Source organism: Ovis aries, chromosome 9 (genome assembly GCF_016772045.2).
Source record: "Ovis aries strain OAR_USU_Benz2616 breed Rambouillet chromosome 9, ARS-UI_Ramb_v3.0, whole genome shotgun sequence".
Classification (NCBI taxonomy): domain Eukaryota; kingdom Metazoa; phylum Chordata; class Mammalia; order Artiodactyla; family Bovidae; genus Ovis; species Ovis aries.
The window spans coordinates 82,770,895-82,789,346 of NC_056062.1; the positions used below are offsets into that span (position 1 = coordinate 82,770,895).

The following is an 18,452-nucleotide window of genomic DNA, read 5'->3' on the forward strand; positions in this document are numbered from 1 at the left end:
GCCTCCCTGTCCGTCAACCAACACCCAGAGTTTACCCAAACCCATGTCCATCGAGTTAGTGATGCCATCCAACCATCTCATCCTCTGTCTCCCCTTCTCCTCCTGCAATCAATCTTTCTCAGCATCAGAGTCTTTTCCAATGAGTCAACTCTTCGCATCAGGTGGCCAGAGCATTGGAGTTTCAGCTTCAACATCAGTCCTTCCAGTGAACACCCAGGACAGATCTCCTTTAGGATGGACTGGTTGGATCTCCTTGCAGTCCAAGGGACTCTCAAGAGTCTTCTCCAGCACCACAGTTCAAAAGTATCAATTCTTCAGTGCTTATCTTTCTTTATAGTCCAACTCTCACATCCATACATAACTACTGGAAAAACCATAACCTTGACTAGACGGACCTTTGTTGGCAAAGTAATGTCTCTGCTTTTCAATATGCTATCTAGGTTGCTCATAACTTTCCTTCCAAGGAGTAAGTGTCTTTTAATTTCATGGCTGCAGTCACCATCTGCAGTGATTTTGGAGCCCAAAAAAATAAAGTCAGCCACTGTTTCCTCATCTGTTTCCCATGATGTGATGGGACCAGATGCCATGATCTTAGTTTTCTGAATGTTGAGCTTTAAGCCACATTTTTCACTCTCCTCTTTCACTTTCATCAAGAATCTTTTTAGTCCCTCTTCACTTTTGCCATAAGAGTGGTGTCATCTGCATATCTGAGGTTATTGATATTTCTCCCAGCAATCTTGATTCTAGCTTGTGCTTCTTCCAGCCCAGTGTTTCTCATGATGTACCCTGCATATAAGTTAAATAAGCAGGGTGACAATATACAGCCTTGATGTACTCCTTGTCCTATTTGGAACCAGTCTATTGCTCCATGTCCAGTCGTAACTGTTGCTTCCTGACCTGCATACAGAGTTCTCAAGAGACATGTCAGGTGGTCTAGTATTCCCATCTCTTTCAGAATTTTCCACAGTTTATTGTGATCCACACAGTCAAAGGCTTTTGGCATAGTCAATAAAGCAGAAATAGATGTTTTTCTTGAACTCCTGCTTTCTTGATGATCCAGTGGATGTTGGCAATTTTGTCCCTGGTTCTTCTGTCTTTTCTAAAACCAGGTTGAACATCTGGAAGTCTACAGTTCAGTATTGCTGAAGCCTGGCTTGGAGAATTTTGGGCATTACTTTACTAGCATGTGTGATAAGGGCAATTTTGTGGTAGTTTGAGCATTCTTTGGCATTGCCTTTCTTTGGGATTGGAATGAAAAGTGACCTTTTCCAGTCCTGTGGCCACTGCTGAGTTTTCCAAATTTGCTGACATATTGAGTGCAGCACTTTCACAGCATAATCTTTTAGGATTTGAAATAGCTGAACTGGGATTTCATCACCTCCACTAGCTTTGTTCCTAGTGATTCTTCCCAAGGTCCACTTGACTTCATATTCCAGGATGCCTGGCTCTAGGTGAGTGATCCCACCATTGTGATTATCTTGGTCGTGAAGATCTTTTTTGTACCTCATTTCTAAAATAAGGGTAACTTAAGAGCTATACAGTAAAGAAAAAAATTAATTATGTTTGTATACTATTTTTTGCAGCAAATACTGCTATTCAGACGACCATCAAACTGCACAAACATGTCCATGGAGACGTTCTCTTGATTTAAGAAATATGCCTTATGTGTCCTAGGATGTGGTCTCTAGCCTCAGCATCTACACCATATCTGAGTGTTGGCAGCAAACTTGCGAATTGAACCGCAATCCCGAGGCCAAGTTGGAAGTGAGCGCTCGAGGAGACACACCAAGGCGCTTGCGCAGTTATGCGAACACGCCGTCCAATTAGAGACGAGGCGGTCACCTCGTCCAATTAGAGGCGAGGCCGACCCGGAACTGCGGCAGGAAGCTACTGCGCACGCGCCAGGGACTCGTCCGCGATTGGCTGCGCCGAGGCGGGCGCCTTCAGATGCTCTGGCGTTGAGGGTGTCGCTGTCTACTTCGCGTAGTCCTGGTACCCGGGCCGTCGCTCTCTTCGGATTCTCGCTGGTGCGTCCCTGAAGGGGAGAGGCTTGTGAGGCTGTGACAGGCCGTAGGCTTGTGTGGGACAGAAACGCGAGAGGCTCCAGAGCGAGCCTCCGAAGGAGGCGGGAGGGCAGGAAGGCAGCGGCGTAGCCGCGGCCGCTTCCTGCGGGTCTGGGAGTGCCGATGGGGTCTCAAGTCTGAGGGGCGCTTGGCTGCCGGCTTTGGGGCCCTGGTGCCGGAGGGCGGGCCGTGGCGGCGCGTCTGTGGTGGGGAGACCGCCAGGAGAGGCGACCCTGCGCTTTGGTGCCTTCGCTCCCGCCCACCTCCTGTGGCGCTTGGGTTTCTTTCTTCAGAATTCAGCTATACTCTCTTGCGCGGTATTAATTATAATTAACTAAGTAATGGAAGATTTTTTTTTTTTTTTGTTTACCGGGGCAACAAAAATAAAAGGAGCGACTTGAGTCACGAAGGGAAATAACGGTAACGCGTCTGCCTGCAATGGGGGAGACCCATGTTCGATCCCAGGGTTAGGAAGATCCTCTGGAGAAGGAAATGGCAACCCACTCCAGTATTCTTGCCTGGAGAATCCCACGGACAGAGGAGCCTGGTGGGCTACAGTCCATGGGGTCGCAAAGAGTCGGACACGACTGAGCAAGTTCACCTTCTTTCTTCTAATGGAGTTGGAAGGCGGAAAGCAGAAACAGCAGGGGAGGTGTGTTGTTGGTTCTTGCCTGTTGTATATGCATTCTTGCATCCTAGAGGTTTGATGATTCTCCTCCCACACCCGCCTCAAAGCCGAACAGAATCCCTAGATTTTGGTCAAAATCTCCTTTGTCCAACTTCATCTTTTGCTAGACCCTCTCTCGGGACCTTCCTCAGCTCTAGTCTCATAGAAGGTTATGTGCAAGGCATCTAATAGTAATTATCATAGATAGTAACATTACAGATAACATTGCGTGTTTACTGTGTCAGACTTTATTCTAAGTACTTTAGGTATTTGATTTAACCCCCCCAACCGTCTTATGAATAATCATTATTATGTTGTCCTTGTATAGTTGCTAAGTCCTGTCCAACACCATGGTCTGAAGCCTGTCAGGCTCCTCTGTCCATGAGATTTTCCCTGGGGAAGAATAGTGGAGTGGGTTGACATTTCCTTCTCCAAGGGCTTTTTCCAGACCCAGGGATCAAACTCACATCTCCTGCATTGCAGGCGGATTCTTTACCACTGAGCCACCAGGGAAGCCCAAGGAAGTTATGTAAACCATTGAAGATCACATGATAGAAATGGTCCATACTTATATTTAGGCATTTGCCTCAAAAACTGTATTCTTAATTGTTGCACAGTGCAGTGGGTTAAATTGCCTGGTAATATAGGCCTTCTGATGTGTCATTAGCCTGGATTTGCCACTTTACTTGGGAGAACAAGAATAAGCAGGTGTTAGAATATAAAAGATGTTAGAGCATCATAGCAGAGCTGCCAAATGGGTGTTATTTTTAGGGCCTGGGAAAGGGCTCCGATAGCACTAATTTAAGAAGTAATAAGGATTCAGAAACGTTTAGGGGGAAGTATACCAAAGTCTTCAACTGTGTAGATCACAATAAACTGGAAAATTCTGGAAGAGATGGGAATACCAGACCACCTGACTTGCCTCTTGAGAAACCTATATGCAGGTCAGGAAGCAACAGTTAGTACTGGACATGGAACAACAGACTGGTTCCAAATAGGACAAGGAGTATGTCAAGGCTGCATATTGTCACCCTGCTTATTTAACTTCTATGCAGAGTACATCATGAGAAATGCTGGGCTGGAAGAAGCACAAGCTGGAATCAAGATTGCCGGGAGAAATATCAATAACCTCAGATATACAGATGACACCACCCTAATGGCAGAAAGTGAAGAGGGACTAAAAAGCCACTTGATGAAAGTGAAAGAGGAGAGTGAAAAAGTTGGCTTAAAGCTCAACATTCAGAAAACTAAGATCATGGCATCCAGTCCCATCACTTCATGGCAAAGAGATGTGGAAACAGTGTCAGACCTTATTTTTCTGGGCTCCAAAATCACTGCAGATGGTGATTGCAGCCATGAAATGAAAAGATGCTCACTCCTTGGAAGGAAGGTTATGACCAACCTAGATTGCATGTTCAAAAGCAGAGATATTACTTTACCAACAAAAGTCCATCTAGTCAAGGCTATGGTTTTCCAGTGGTCATTTATGGATGTGAGAGTCGGACTGTAAAGAGAGCTGAGCGCTGAAGAATTGATGCTTTTGAACTGTGGTGCTGGAGAAGACTCTTGAGAGTCCCTTGGACTGCAAGGAGATCCAACCAGTCCATCCTAAAGGAGATCTGTCCTGGGTGTTCACTGGAAGGACTGATGTTGAAGCTGAAACTCCAGTACTTTGGCCACTTCATGTGAACAGTTGACTCATTGGAAAAGACCCTGATGCTGGGAAACATTGATGGTAGGAGGAAGAGAGCATGACAGAAGATGAGATGGCTGGATGGCATCACTGACTCAATGGACAAGAGTTTGGGTAAACTCTGGGAGTTGGTGATGGACAGGGAGGCCTGGTGTGCTGCGATTCATGGGGTCGCAAAGAGTCAGACACGACTGAGTGACTGAACTGATACTGGTGTCTAGTACTTCCTCAGTGGCATGGTGGTAAAGAATCCTCCTGTCAAGCAGGAGACTGTGAAAGCTGTGGATTCAGTCCTTGGATCAGGAAGCTCCTGTGAAGTATGAATGGCACCCCTCTCCATATTTGTGCCTGGAAAAGTCCATGGACAGAGGAGCCTGGGTGGCTACAGTCCATGGGGTCGCAAAGAGTAGGACACGATTGAGCGCACGCACGTAATGATATCTGCAGTTTGCTCTGAAATGCATCATCAGCAAGTTAGATGGATTGGTGGATGCCTAAGGGCATATATAAATGGCAGAGCTAGAAATCAAGCCATGGCAGGCTGGCTTCAGAGTGTTTTCTTAATCCCCACTTTGCTGGTTTTCCCATACCTGCATACTCAAATTCATTAATATTTTCTTTAGTATGGGATGAGAAGGGTTGAAAAATTAGACATGATAGGATTTAGATGTTGCAAAGTTTAAGGTTTAAGATAGTGATTCTTAAATGTGAGATTTAGGAGCACCAGTGGCAATGCTTTTGGCTGAGATATTTGGACAGCCTTTAACAATTGTCAACTGAGTCTTAATAAAGCCACTAGTGTGTTTGACTAAACCGGGGCATTGAGGGTGATCAGCGCAGTGAAAGGGGTGTAGAACTGGCCTGCCTTGTTGAAGTGCCTAGCGAGTAAAATGGGTTCCTCAAATATTTCGAAGTTTGAGGGGAGTTCTCTGGGTTGGGACGGTCTTTTCCAAATAGGCTTTAGCTGCAGAAGAGGTGGTAGATTGTAAGGGGGAAGGCTTAGGAAGTTGTGCGAAGTCCATTTGCCACACCTCAAATGGTCCACTAGTCAGTTTAGAATATCTGGAAGAAGTACTCTCAGGTTCCCTGGGTTGTATTTTATACAAGCGGGACAAGTAAGGTAGGCACTTTTTTGTGGCCTTGTTAATATTTCCTCATAAACATTGATTCATGAATGCTATCATTTTGTCAGTAGACCAAGTGGTATTATGTACAGTGCTTACAGTAGCAGTTCAGTCCCTCAGTTGTGTCCCACTCTGTGACCCCATGGACTGCAGCATGCCAGGCCTCCCTGTCCATCACCAACTCCCAGAGTTTACTCAAACTCATGTCCATTGAGTCAGTGATGCCGTCCAGCCATCTCATCCTCTGTCATCCCCTTCTCCTCCCACCTTCAATCTTTCCGAGCATCAGGGTCTTTTCAGATGAGTCAGTTCTTCGCATCAGGTGGCCAGAGTATTGGAGTTTCAGCTTCAGCATCAGTCCTTCCAATGAATATTCAGGACTGATTTCCTTTAGGATGGACTGGTTGGATCTCCTTGCAGTCCAAGGGACTCTCAAGAGTCTTCTCCAACACCACAGTTGAAAAGCATTGATTCAGAAGAGTCGATGCTTTTGAACTGCGGTGTATAGTGCTTAGTAGAGAGAATTTTAGAGTCTTTAGTAGACTGGGTAGTTATTTGGTCCAAACCAGAGCTTTCTTGATATTAAAATATCAAGCCATCAATTATTGAATTTCCAATCTTGTTTTTCATTTTCTGAAGCCACTTGTTGGGCTTTTCTAGCCAGTTTTCTAAGTTACCATTTAGAAGAATATCCACTGGGACCATGAAAGAGCTTTGGCTGCTGTTGGTTCCTTTAAGGGCAGTATTTCTTGTGGAAATGTTAGCAGGGTGATTTCCCTTAGCTTTCAGAGAGTCAAGTTTAGCAGAATCTTAATAAAGACTAACGTGGCAGGTAAAAGTAATGCATCCAATCACTCCTGAACATAGGGACCTTTTAAAATTTCATTTCTGCTGAAGTAAGGAAGCCACATTGCTTCTACAACATTCCAAAATCTTGAACTGCTCTGAAAGCATATCTACTATTAGTGTAAATATTGACAGTTTTGCCCTTGGCTAAAGTACAAGCCCATGTAAGAGTATATGATTCAGTTTGTTGAGTTGAAGTAGTAAAGGTGCTACCTCAACACTATCAAAAGGAGTTCCAATATTGTCACTCTCCCAGACATCAGTGAACCATAAGATGTCAGTGTTATCCAAAGGAATTTTCTGCAGATCATTCACAAGGAATCAGATGATCCCTCAGCATTAAGCAGTCGTGAGGGACTTGGTTGACAGAGGGGAGAAGAGTAGCGGGAGGGTCAGCTTATTACACTGTAGAAGTGTTATGTAAGGAGTGTTTAAGAAAAGGACTTCAAGGCAGCTGACTTGGAAATGTTGAATTTAGGAGGATTTCTGCGTCATGAGTGTTAAAATGAGGATCCCACAACTATTTTCTTGATGGTCTTAACCAAAACGGCAGTGGCAGTAATGGTTGTAATACCCTACGGGTTGTTGGTGGTCCCCGTGTTTTTGGGTGAGTATGCAAGGGCATTTCCTTCCTTTTCATACACGAAAAGGAAATCTGATCATTAGAATGCCCAAGGGCAGGTGGGTTCATGAAACTTGTTTAAGGCCTCAAAGACTATGTTTTCCGGTTCTTCCCATAAAATTGGTTCCTGTTCTTTAGTAAAACATAGGGAGGATTGGCCATAAGAGAAATTTAGGATGTTATCAAAGTGATAACCGACTGGCCTTAAGGAAGCCTCATAGTTGATGGTTGTTTTGGGTTTGGGCTTCCCTGGTGGCTTAGCTGGTAAAGAATCTACCGGCAATGCGGGAGATCTGGGTTAGATCCCTGGGTTGGGAAGACCCCCTGGAAAAAAGGGGAATGGCTACCCACACCAGTATTCTGGCCTGGAGAAATCCATGGCATCACAAAGAGTTGGACACGACTGAGTGACTTTGACTTTCACTGTGGGTTTGGGGAAACTTAGTACACAGGGGCTTCCCTAGTGGCTCAGAGGTTAAAGCGTCTGCCTGCAATGCAGGAGACCTGGGTTCGATCCCTGGGTCGGGAAGATCCCCTGGAGAAGGAAATGGCAACCCATTCCAGTACTCTTGCCCGGAGAATCCCATGGACGGAGGAGCCTGGTGGGCTACAGTCCATGGGGTCGCAAAGAGTCAGACACGACTGAGTGACTTCACTTTCACTTTAGTACACTATGAAGACTATCTGGATCTATACACAGCCCTTGTTCTGATACCAGATGCCCTAAATAGTGAACCTTGGTTTGGGCAAACTACAATTTTTCCTTGGTGGTTTTATGTCTTATAAGGCTAAAACCTTTAGCAAGTGGATACTGTCTTCCAAGGAGGCAGCTTGAGAGTATTACATATTACATACAGAGTAGAACCTGTGGGGAACTTTTTATCATACAGATCATCCTCTAGGGTTTATGAGAAATAAGGAGGACTCTCAGTAAAACCTTGAGTTTTTACTGTCCAGGTGAGTTTTTTCTTCTCTAGGGCAAAAAGGCATTTTGTAGCTTCAATCAACTGGAATGCTAAAGAATACACTGATAAATCAGTTGCAGTAAATAATGTACTTCCAGTGAGAATGGATTTTAGTAGAGGGTTAGGAACAACAGCCAAGGTGTCAAGAGATAGCAGTGTTGTTTATTGCTTGGAGGTCCTAGGGCAATTCTACCTTTGGCCCTTCGGTTTTCTCACCAGTAAAATGGGAATGTTATAGGAGTATAACTAATACTAGAGACTGTAAAGTCTTGAGCCTTGTAATCTGTTACGGGTTTTATGCCTTGAAGGGCTTCTTTACTTGTAGAGTATTAATTAATTTGGGGGCAGGATTTGAAGGATCTATTAGAATCTTGATGGGAGTGCGTGTGTGCCTGCAAGCTTGCTAAGTTGCTTCAGTCATGTCTGACTCTTTGCGACTCTGTGGACTGCAGCCTGCCAGGCTCCTCTGTCCTGGGGATTCTCCAGGCAAGAATGCTAGAATGGGTTGGCATGCTCTCTTCCAGAGTATCTTCCCGACCAGGGATCGAATTGGCAGGCAGGTTCTTTACCACTAGCGCCACTTGTAAATATCTCCCTTGATGGGAGATGCACTGTGAATTTTGCCAACTTCAGGTATAGATTTTCCCGATAAGAAGGGTGGTAGCTGATTCAGTAGGGACAGATGATCTATGTTTTCTGAATCAGCTCTAGTAACATGAGAGATGAGGCAAATACAGGTTGTCGAAGATAATTCCATTCTCCTGGTTGGTTGCTTTACTGCTATAAAAACTCTAGAATTACCCTTTGGGAGAAAGAAGTTCTGGCATGAGACTTTTCTAAAGAAGGATCAACCTAATAAGTGGGTTTGGGCAGAGAAACTAAGGGGAAAAGGGTGTGTATCTCTCAAGTGGCCTAAACAAAAGGGTATAGATTCAGAGACAGGAATCTATTGAAGTTCATTAGAGTTCCCCACTATTTGAACTATTGTAATACTCTGAGGCAGAGGCTCCTTTTTGTAGTGGTGTTGAACACTGAGAGTAAGGCTCTGATGTCCTTTAAGACTGGAAGAGACTCATCCTCAATCTGGCAAATGTTTCTGCAAACTTTTAAGATGAAGAATTGGAAAGAACCCCTGTAGTTTCTTAAAATCCCTTTATTGACAATTGGGAGAATGTCGGTTAGAGGGCTGATGGCACCTGAAAGTGCTTAAATTTGTAACAGTCTCTTTCCAGTGTCCTGACTATTTGAAATCATAGCAAAACTAGGAGGGCTTTGGTTTCATTTAGGGTCTGGACTTGAATTTATTTCCTGGACTTCAATATTAAGAATTTTGGCAGGCTTTCTTTGAGGTGACTCATCTAGAGTGTGAAAGAGCTGGTTTGCTAGATTAGCTAAATCTGGAATAGGCATAGTTTTCCATCCTATCCTGGTCCATTTTATTAGAAGGAAAGGTCCTGGTTCAGCCCATTAATGAACTTAGAGTTAAAAGCTACCTAGGTGGAATCAACATCTGAAGGAAAAAAAGAGTTGTTTTTAAAAAAAACAGTTTAAAGTTGAAATAGTTATGAACAGATTAATCAGATTTTTTTTGTGCAAGTCTGAGTTTTGTTCAAATTAACAGTCTTTGCAGAAGTCTGTGAAAATGCCTGATGAAGTCAACTGGAGATTGCTTGAGCCTGACCATATAAGTTGGTGGACTGGTCTCGGGTTGTAATTCTAGAGACCTTTCAGTATTTTCCCAATTAGCATGTGTGCTTTTTTTTTTTTTTCCTGCCATGGTTGCATGGCTTGTGGAGTTTTAGTTTCCTGACCAGGGACTGAACCCCAGCCCTGACAGTGAGTGCATCCATTCCTAACCAGCGCACTAGCAGGGAATTCCTCCAAGTCAGCAGTTTTCATACTGTGGACCTGACTTCGCTGACACACATATGAACTAGCTGATACAAGTTGGAGAAACCAGGTTGATAAGTTAGAATGATTATACTAAACTCCAATACAAACCTGTGAGGATCTTTGTTTACTTTTGGAAAATCTTTGACTATTGCTTGCAGTTTAGCTTTAGTTTAGGGTTTATAAGAAAGCAAGAGTTTATCCTCTGGGTCCTCAGAAAGCTTAATTTTAAAAGGCGGGTTTTGAAATGTTCAGAGGAAAAGAGGATAGGAGACTTTTAGTGAAAAAGGGAAATTCCGGCGGAGAGTTATTATGGGGGAACTGAGGGTGAAGAGGAGGTGTAGGTCGTGTGGAAGAGAAGAGAGATGGTGCAGAGGGCGGTCCTCAGCATGAGGGCTGAGGAAGAGGGGTAGAGGATTTTGAAGCTTTTTTACCTTTCTTTGTTTGCATCAGCTAAGATGTTATTTTGCAAAGAGACAATTTTAGGCTCCTGATAACATTTGGAAACCTCAGAATAGCAATCAAAATACTCATTTCCTTCAGTTTTGGGAATTTTAGAACTATGGTTGTCCAGTTTGGTTTTAAGAAAAGTTAAGTTTGGGAATTACACAAGTTCCTCCTAATGGCCATTGATGTTCTAAATTGCTTTTGGGTAGGTCGGTCCATTTAGCTGGAAATGTGCATACAGAAGGACTGTAGTTTTTAAATGTAAAATCGGCCGGAGTCCCTGTAGTGGTAGAGTGCACCCTCAAAATAATTTAGGTAACCGGGATCCTATTTCTCAGAGTTTTTCCTCTGGAGTGAAAGAATAAGTTTCAAAAGCCTAAAAAGCTCAAATACCTTGTAGGTCTAATACCAGCCAGTTCTAAGGGAACAGCCCAGTCATACAAGAGCCAAGCTAAAAGCTGCTCAGCAAAACTCGAGTGAAACAGCCTAAATCTGTGGGAGCGAGCCCAAAGCTTTAATAGTGAAGTTCCACTAGAACAGCCCGTTTCAAAGGGAATCTGGCCAAAGGCTGAACTGGCCACATTTCCGGTAAAACAGCCCCTGTTCTAAAAGGACTCAGGCTGGAGGCTAGTGCAGTTACAGTTGAAACAGCCTGTTTTTAGTGTCAGGCCAAAGTGCCAAATGAGTACTCACAGACAGAACTAGGCCTTAAACAGAAAGAATGAGTTCCTGAAACAGATCCTGAATAAAACCTGGAGAGCTTCAAAACCCAAAGAGGATGTAAGCTCAGATCCAGGAGAAAGACTTACTCTTGAGCCCCAGGGTTTAAGAAGAAAAGCATTGGGCACCAATGGACTTGGTGTGGGTCCTGCACCTGTTTGCTGACCAGTCTTGGAGTCATCATGGGTCTTCTCTGGATCCTGGTCTGGGCCACCAAACTGTTGACTTTAAGCAAATAGACTGCCAATTATTTCTCCGGGTAAAATGGGTTTACTTGGGATCAGCAAACAATTGCAGTTTGCGGTTTGCAATCGTGGTGAGCCATGTGCAAAACCTGCACACCCAGGAGAGGAGAACACTTTATGGGTAGGGGGAGGAACTGAGAAGGCTATTGTAGGACTTCCCTGGTAGTATAGTGGATATGAATTCGCCTGCCAGTGCAGGAAACATGGGTTTGATCCCTGGTCCAGGAAGATCGCACATGCTGGGATGCAGCTAAGCCCCTGCAGCAGGACTTCTGGAGCCCACACGCTCTAGTGTGCTCCCCGTCAGTGGAAACCGTGCCAGTGAGAAGTTCATGCACCACAGGAAAGAGTAGCCCCTGCTCGCTGCAACTAGAGAAAGCCCGTGCATAGCAGGGAGGCCCAGCCAAACCAAAAGTAAATATAAAAGGGCTGCGGTAAACAAAGAGTCCATTGGAGTCCATTGGAGGACAGTTTGAAGTCTAGTGACTTTTCTTTCATTTTTTGGGGAGGGGGGTGGCCGACGCCATGTGGCATGTGGGGTTGTAGTTCCCTGCCTAGAGTCCACCCTGACGCCTTCCCTCCACACCCCTCCACAGTGGATGCGCGGATTCTTAACCAGTGGATCACCAGGGAAGTCCCAGTAGTGACTTTTCATTGGCTGAGTTTTGACAGTTTTATTGGCTGAGTTTTTGCCAGGCAAGAAGAGGGTTCTTCTTGTAACTGTTGGTTGTTGCTATCATCATGTACTGGGAGAGCTTCGCCTTCTGGCCTCTGGTCTGTATGTTAGTTGAGATTTCTGTTGATTTTTATACCATTGCTGATCCCTCAAACTACATACAGACTGGTTATTTATCAGATACTCATGTATTTCCTCATTTTTACGTTGCTGAAAGTGGGAAATGTCTAACCAGCAGTGATGGCATGTCCCAGCTTAATTGGCTGTAGTTCTTTTTTCCTTTGTAGAAAATTGGAAATACACAGTAAAGAAGTCAGAAGAAAATAAAAATTACTGGTACTTCTGACATCTAGATATAATGTTCATGTTGTGCATGTGTTTTTCTAGTCTTTTTAAACTCTCTATAGATGTGTAATTTTCAGTGAATAACTCAATGTGTACACTTAGATGACTTTTAACAAACTTGTAACCACACTGCGATATGATGGAGCTTACCTTGATCACACCCGAAAGTTTCCCATGCCCCTTTGCATTCTAGTCTTTAGCACAAACTCACATACTAATTTTTTGTCTTTTTCTTTTATAACATTGAAATGTTGCTGAACATGTTTGGTAGTCATTTGTGAAATTAAAATTTACTGTTTTTAGAGCAGTTTCAGGTTTAGCAAAGTGGAGGGAGATGTTTTAGGTGTACAGCATTAGGTTTAGGTGGAGATTTCCCATGTACCACTGCCTTCCCTTGTTATTAGCATCCCTCACCAGAATGCTACATTTGTTACCATTGACACAGGTAAGCACCCAGAGTCCGTAGTTTACATTAGGATTTATTCCTGGCCTTGTACATTTTGTGCATTTGTACAAACATGTAATGACATGTATCCATCATTAGGGCATTATAAACTACAGTTTCTCTGCCTTAAAAAATTTTGTGGTCTGCCTTTTCATCTGGGCCCCTCCCCTAACCCTTGGCAGTGATCTTTTTACTCCATACTTTTGCCTCTGTAGTTTTCTAGGATGTCACATAGTTGGAATCATATAGTATGTAGCCTTTTCAGATTGGCTTCTTTCAGTTAGTAATACGCATTTACGGTTCCTCCATGTCTTTTCATGGCTTGGCAGCTCTTTTTCTTTTCTTTCTTTCTCTGTTTTCAGTAAGTGTTGAGTAACATTCCGTGGTCTGAATGCACCACAGTTTGTTTATTCATTCACCTGAGTGCTTGGTTGCTTTCAAGTTTTGGCAATAATGAATAAAGGTGCGGTAAAACATTTTTATGCAGGTTTTTTTCAACTCTTTGTTGAAAGGAGTTTATCCTATGATAAAAATATGTTCAATTTTGTAAGAAGGTACCCAAATGTCTTCCAAAGTGGCTGTACCATTTTGCATCCCCACCAGGAATGAATGAAGATTCCTATTGCCCCACGTCCTCACCGGCATTTGGTATCATCTGTTTTGGATTGTCTTCATTTTTGATGACATATGATGTGGAGCATCTTTCCATGTGCTTATTTGCTATTTTATATCTTTTGTGATTTAAAAAATAAAAAACTAAAATAAAAAGAAAAAGATCTTTGGCCCACTTTTTAATTGGATTGTTTTATTGTTGAGTTTTAAGATTTCTTTGTATATTTTGGATAATAGCTCTTTATCAGATGCACCTTTCGCTGGTATTTTCTCCTAGTGTGGCTTGTCTTTTCATTACTTTGACATTGTTTTTGCAAAGCACAAGTTTTAAATTTTAATGAAGTCTAGCTTATCAGTTATCTCTTTCATGGGGTTTTTCCTTGGTGTTGTAGCTAAAAAGTCATCACCATAACCCAAGGTCATCTAGATTTTCTTCTGTATTATCTTCTAGGAGTATTTTCGCTTTGTGTTTTACATGTAAGCCTATGATTCATTTTAAGTTAAGTATTCTGAAGAGTGTAAAGTCTTGTTTCTAGGTTCATTTTCTTTGCATGTGTGCGTGCATGCTAATTCACTTTAGTTGTGTCTGACTCTTTGCGACCCTATGGACTGTAGCCTGCCAGGCTCTTCTGTCCGTGGAATTCTCCAGGCAAGAATACTGGAGGGGATTGCCATGTCCTCCTCCAGAGGGTCTTCCCGATCCAGGGATTGAACCTGTGTCTCTTATGTTTCCTGCATTGGCAGGCGGGTTCTCTGCCACTAGCACCACCTTGTTATTGAGTCGCTCAGTCGTGTCCGACTCTTTGCCATCCCATGGACTGCAGCACGCCAGGCCTCCCTGTCATTCACCATCTCCTGGAGTTTGTTCAAACTCATGTCCACTGAGTTGGTGATGTCATCCAACCATCTCATCCTCTGTCGTCCCCTTCTCTTCCTGCCTTCAGTCTTTCCCAGCATCAGGGTCTTTTCCAGTGAGTCAGCTCTTCTCATCAGGTGGCCAGAGTATTGGAGCTTTAGCATCATTCCTTCCAATAAATATTTGGGGTTGATTTCCTTCAATATTAACTGGTTTGATCTTGCTGTCCATGGGACTTTCAAGAATCTTCTCCAGCATCACAGTTCAAAAACATCAATTTAGCCAACATTTGCTGATTCATAGAGAAAGCAAGGGAATTCCAGAAAACATCTACCTCTGTTTCATTGACTTCGCTAAAGCCTTTGACTGTGTGGATCATAAACTATGGAAAACTTTTAAACAGTTGGGAATACCAGACCATCTTGTCGCCTGAGAAACCTGTATGCAGATCAAGAAGCAACAGTTAGAACCTTATATAGAACAGTTGACTGGTTCAAAATTGAAAAAGTGGTATGACAAAGCTGTTTGTTGTCACACTGTTCATTTAACTTACACGCAGAGCACATCTTGTAGAATGCCGGGCTGGATGAGTTACAAGCTGGAATCAAGATTGCCAGGAGAAAATATCAACAGCCTCAGATATGCAAATAATACCACTTTAATGACAAAGTGAAGAACTTAAGAGCCTCTTGGTGAGGGTGAAAGAGGAGAGTGAAAAAGCTTAAAACTCAGTATTAAAAAAGACTTAAGATTGTGGCATCTGGTCCCATCAGTTCATGGCAAATAGAAGGGAAAAGGGGGGAATCAATGACAGATTTCCTCTTCTTGTACTCTAAAATAACTGCGGATGGTGATTGCAGCCATGAAATTAGAAGACGATTGCTTCTTGGCAGGAAAACTATGACAAATTTAGATAGTGTATTAAAAAGTAAAGGCAACACTTTACTGACGAAAGTCTGTATAGTCAAGGTCTTTCCAGTAATTGTGTATGGATGTGAGAGCTGGACCATAAAGAAGGCAGAGTGCCAAAGAATTGATGCTTTTGAACTGTGATGGTGGAGAAGACTCTTGAGAGTCCCTCGGACAAGCAAGTAGATCAAATAGGTTAACCTTGGAAATCAACCCTGAATATTCATTGGAAGGACTGATGCTGAAGCTTCAATACTTCCCACCTGATGGAAAGAGCTGATTCATTGAAAAAGACCCTGATGCTGGGAAAGATTGAAGGCAGAAGGGGAGGGCAACAGAGGATGAGATGGTTGGATGGCATCACCGACAGAATGGACATGGGTTTGGGTGGACTGCGGGAGTTGGTGATGGACAGGGAGGCCTGGCTTGCTGCGGTTCATGGGGTTGCAAAGAATCGGACACGACTGAGCGACTGAACTGAACTGAGCTTGTGGTGGCCTCTCTTGTTACAGAGCATGCACTGTGGGGCATGCAGGCTTCAGTAGTTGCAGCTTGTGGGCTCTAGAGCGTGGGCTCTGTAATTGTGGCACTCAGGCTTTTAATTGCTTTCAGTGAGAGGTGGAATCGTCCCAGACCAGAGATTGAACCCGTGTTCCTTGCGCTGGCATGTGACTCTTAACCACTGGACCACCAGGGGCGTTCAGTATCTCTCCATTTATTTAGTTCTTTGATGTTGCTCAGCAGAGTTTTTATAGTTTTTCCTTATATAGATCTTGTACATGCTTTGTTAGATTACCCTTAAATACTTCATTTTTGTGGGGTGCTACTGCAAATGGTATTGTGTTTTTAAATTCAAATTCTACTTATTGGTGATATGTTGGAAAATAATTGATTTTTGAGTTTTAATCTTGTATTTTTGCAACTTTGCTAAAATTGCTGTTTTCAGCCATTTTTTATTTGATGTATAAAAGTTTCTCATATCATTAAGCATTCTTTTAAAATGTGATCCCCACCCTCCACACCCCCCCTGTTCATCGTTGTAGAACTGTTTAACAAATAGTGAACGCCTTCTTGTGTTGGTACTGGCAATATACTGATGATTGGAAGGTAAGACTTCATGCCTGATCCAGGAGTTTACAACTTGGGGGAATTAATAGGCAGTTTCATTACAGTGTGAAAAGTGCTTGGGTAGTAGACACATAGGAAGGATCTCTAATCCAGTCTTTGGGGGAGATGAAGGCGGCTCACAGTTAAGAGCCCTAAAGGATAAATTGAAGTTCATCAAGCAAAGAAAAACGGGTAAAGGCTGTATCGGAGACCCTACACTGTGTAGGGAGTTTGTTCAAAGACCTAGAGGAAAAGAGAGCATGGCTTGTTTGGAAAATTGCAGCACTACATTTTAGTCATGTAGGAAGAGAGTGTATTCAATTTTATCCAGTACCCTGTTGTAGATATTTAAATTTCCCTTCTTCTACTATAAGTAATATTGGCATGAAAACTGTATACATAATTCTTTGCGTATATATTTGCTAATTCTTAGGGTAAATTTCCAAAAGTGTAATTTCTGGGTTACGCAAATTATTTTGGTAGCCATGTACATCCTTGTTGATGCCTTATCTTGTGTACAGTTTTGTGAGATTGCTTTAAATTAGAGTGCTTTCTGCTGTCCATTGCAGAAGCATGATGTATACTTGTAATGTTCTTGTCTTGATGGAAATAACATCAAGCAAAAGTTTGGAAACGTGGTTCTTGTCTCTTGATTTATTTATTTAAAATACCTCACTGCTTTAAAAGGAAATAGGATAGTAAAAATTGAACTCTTAAATGTATTCTTTCAATTGCCAGGATTTTATTCACTCATTCAAAAGTATTTGTTAGTGATTATCATGTATCTGGCTTTGTGGTTGATGCTGCTTACAGAATGGTTAAGAAAACAATGATTGCTACTCGCATACAGTTTATGGATTGGTGGAATAGGAAAAAAGCAACATGCTTTATATATGTATGTGAATAATTATGTTTTCTTTGATTTTGAAACTATCTAAATTATGTTTAAGGCTTTATTGTTGTTATCTAATCTATAATTTTATCAAAATCGGTACAATATATGTTCAAGTTTATACCATATATCTTGAACCTTAATACATTTCAAAAGCCTTTTGTGATGGAAAAGAAAATGTTACCAGCTGTTGAATTTGTTTTCTAAGGCTTTTTACAGGCTTATTCCCTTATATTTTTAAAGATGTCATGATTATAGTGATGATATATATTTGGAGGTAATTCTAATCAGACTTCTGATGAATTGACTTTTGGGTATTTTTCAGGTTAATACTACTAAATATGAGACGATCAGCAGCACCAAGTCAGTTGCAAGGGAATCCCTTCAAAAAACCAAAGTTTATATCACCAGCAAGAAGTCATCCAAGTCCTAATGAAGAGGTTGCAAAACTGAATTCAGATATAAAGTTATTTGAGGTAAAAAAAAAAAAAAATAATAGCAGTAACGGAAGCCTAATGTAGAGAAGCATGTATTTTAAAAAATTGCCATTTAAACAGTTAACAATGTTCACTGCCTATAGGAATTTTCAGTATCTCTGATAAATTCTTCTAAAAACCTTAGACATAATGGCTAACTATATATATTTGAAGGAATGGTATAAAGTAAACTTGGGTTAGGTCTATAAATAAACTTTTGGTAATAGTGAAAAATACCTCCACAAGGGAAGGGGTGGAGATTCTTGTTCAAGAAAAAAAGTTATTTTGGATCAGTGTTCTTTTTAAAGGTACCACATAAGTAAATGAAAACTTTGGATAAGGTAATTAAAGAGAAGGAAGTGAAAGTGTGCTCAGTCGTGTCTGACTCTTTGCGACCCCATGGACTATAGCCTACCAGGCTCCTCTGTCCATGGGATTTTCCAGGCAACTGTACTGGAGTGGGTTGCCATTTCCTTCTCCAGGGAATCTTCCCGACCCAGGGATCGAACCCAGGTCTCCTGTATTGTAGACAGACGCTTTACCACCTGAGCCACCAGGGAAGTCAATTAAAGAGAAAACATACATAAATAATGTTTTATATCACTGTTGTGGAAACTTCCTTTCCTTTTTACTTATAAAAAGTAAGTGCTCAAAACAGTCTTAATATATGTTCTCTGCTACTAAGATGAAGGATTATTTAAGTCTGGTATACTAGAGGGTTTATAAAGATTATGTAGAGCATATGTAGAATGGACAGGCCACACTTTGGCTACTCTACAGTTCTCTGATTTATGTTCTGGAGATTGAAGTCTACTAATATTTTTTCTTTTTTTATTATGGCAAAATATATAT

At 42.2% G+C, this 18,452-nt stretch overlaps 1 protein-coding gene across 3 annotated transcripts in view; it reads left to right on the top strand.

The window, feature by feature from the left end:
- Positions 1 to 1,939: 1,939 nt before the first annotated feature.
- RAD54B (RAD54 homolog B) overlaps positions 1,940 to 18,452 on the top strand; it is a 111,642-nt gene continuing 95,129 nt past the window's right edge. For all 3 annotated transcript variants that reach the window (XM_004011835.6, XM_042254471.2, XM_060393946.1), the window contains exons 1-2: positions 1,940 to 2,027; positions 17,450 to 17,600. In XM_004011835.6, coding sequence (XP_004011884.3) covers positions 17,466 to 17,600 — 135 coding nt within the window. In that variant the 5' untranslated portion in view covers positions 1,940 to 2,027; positions 17,450 to 17,465. The remainder of the gene's footprint in view (positions 2,028 to 17,449; positions 17,601 to 18,452) is intronic.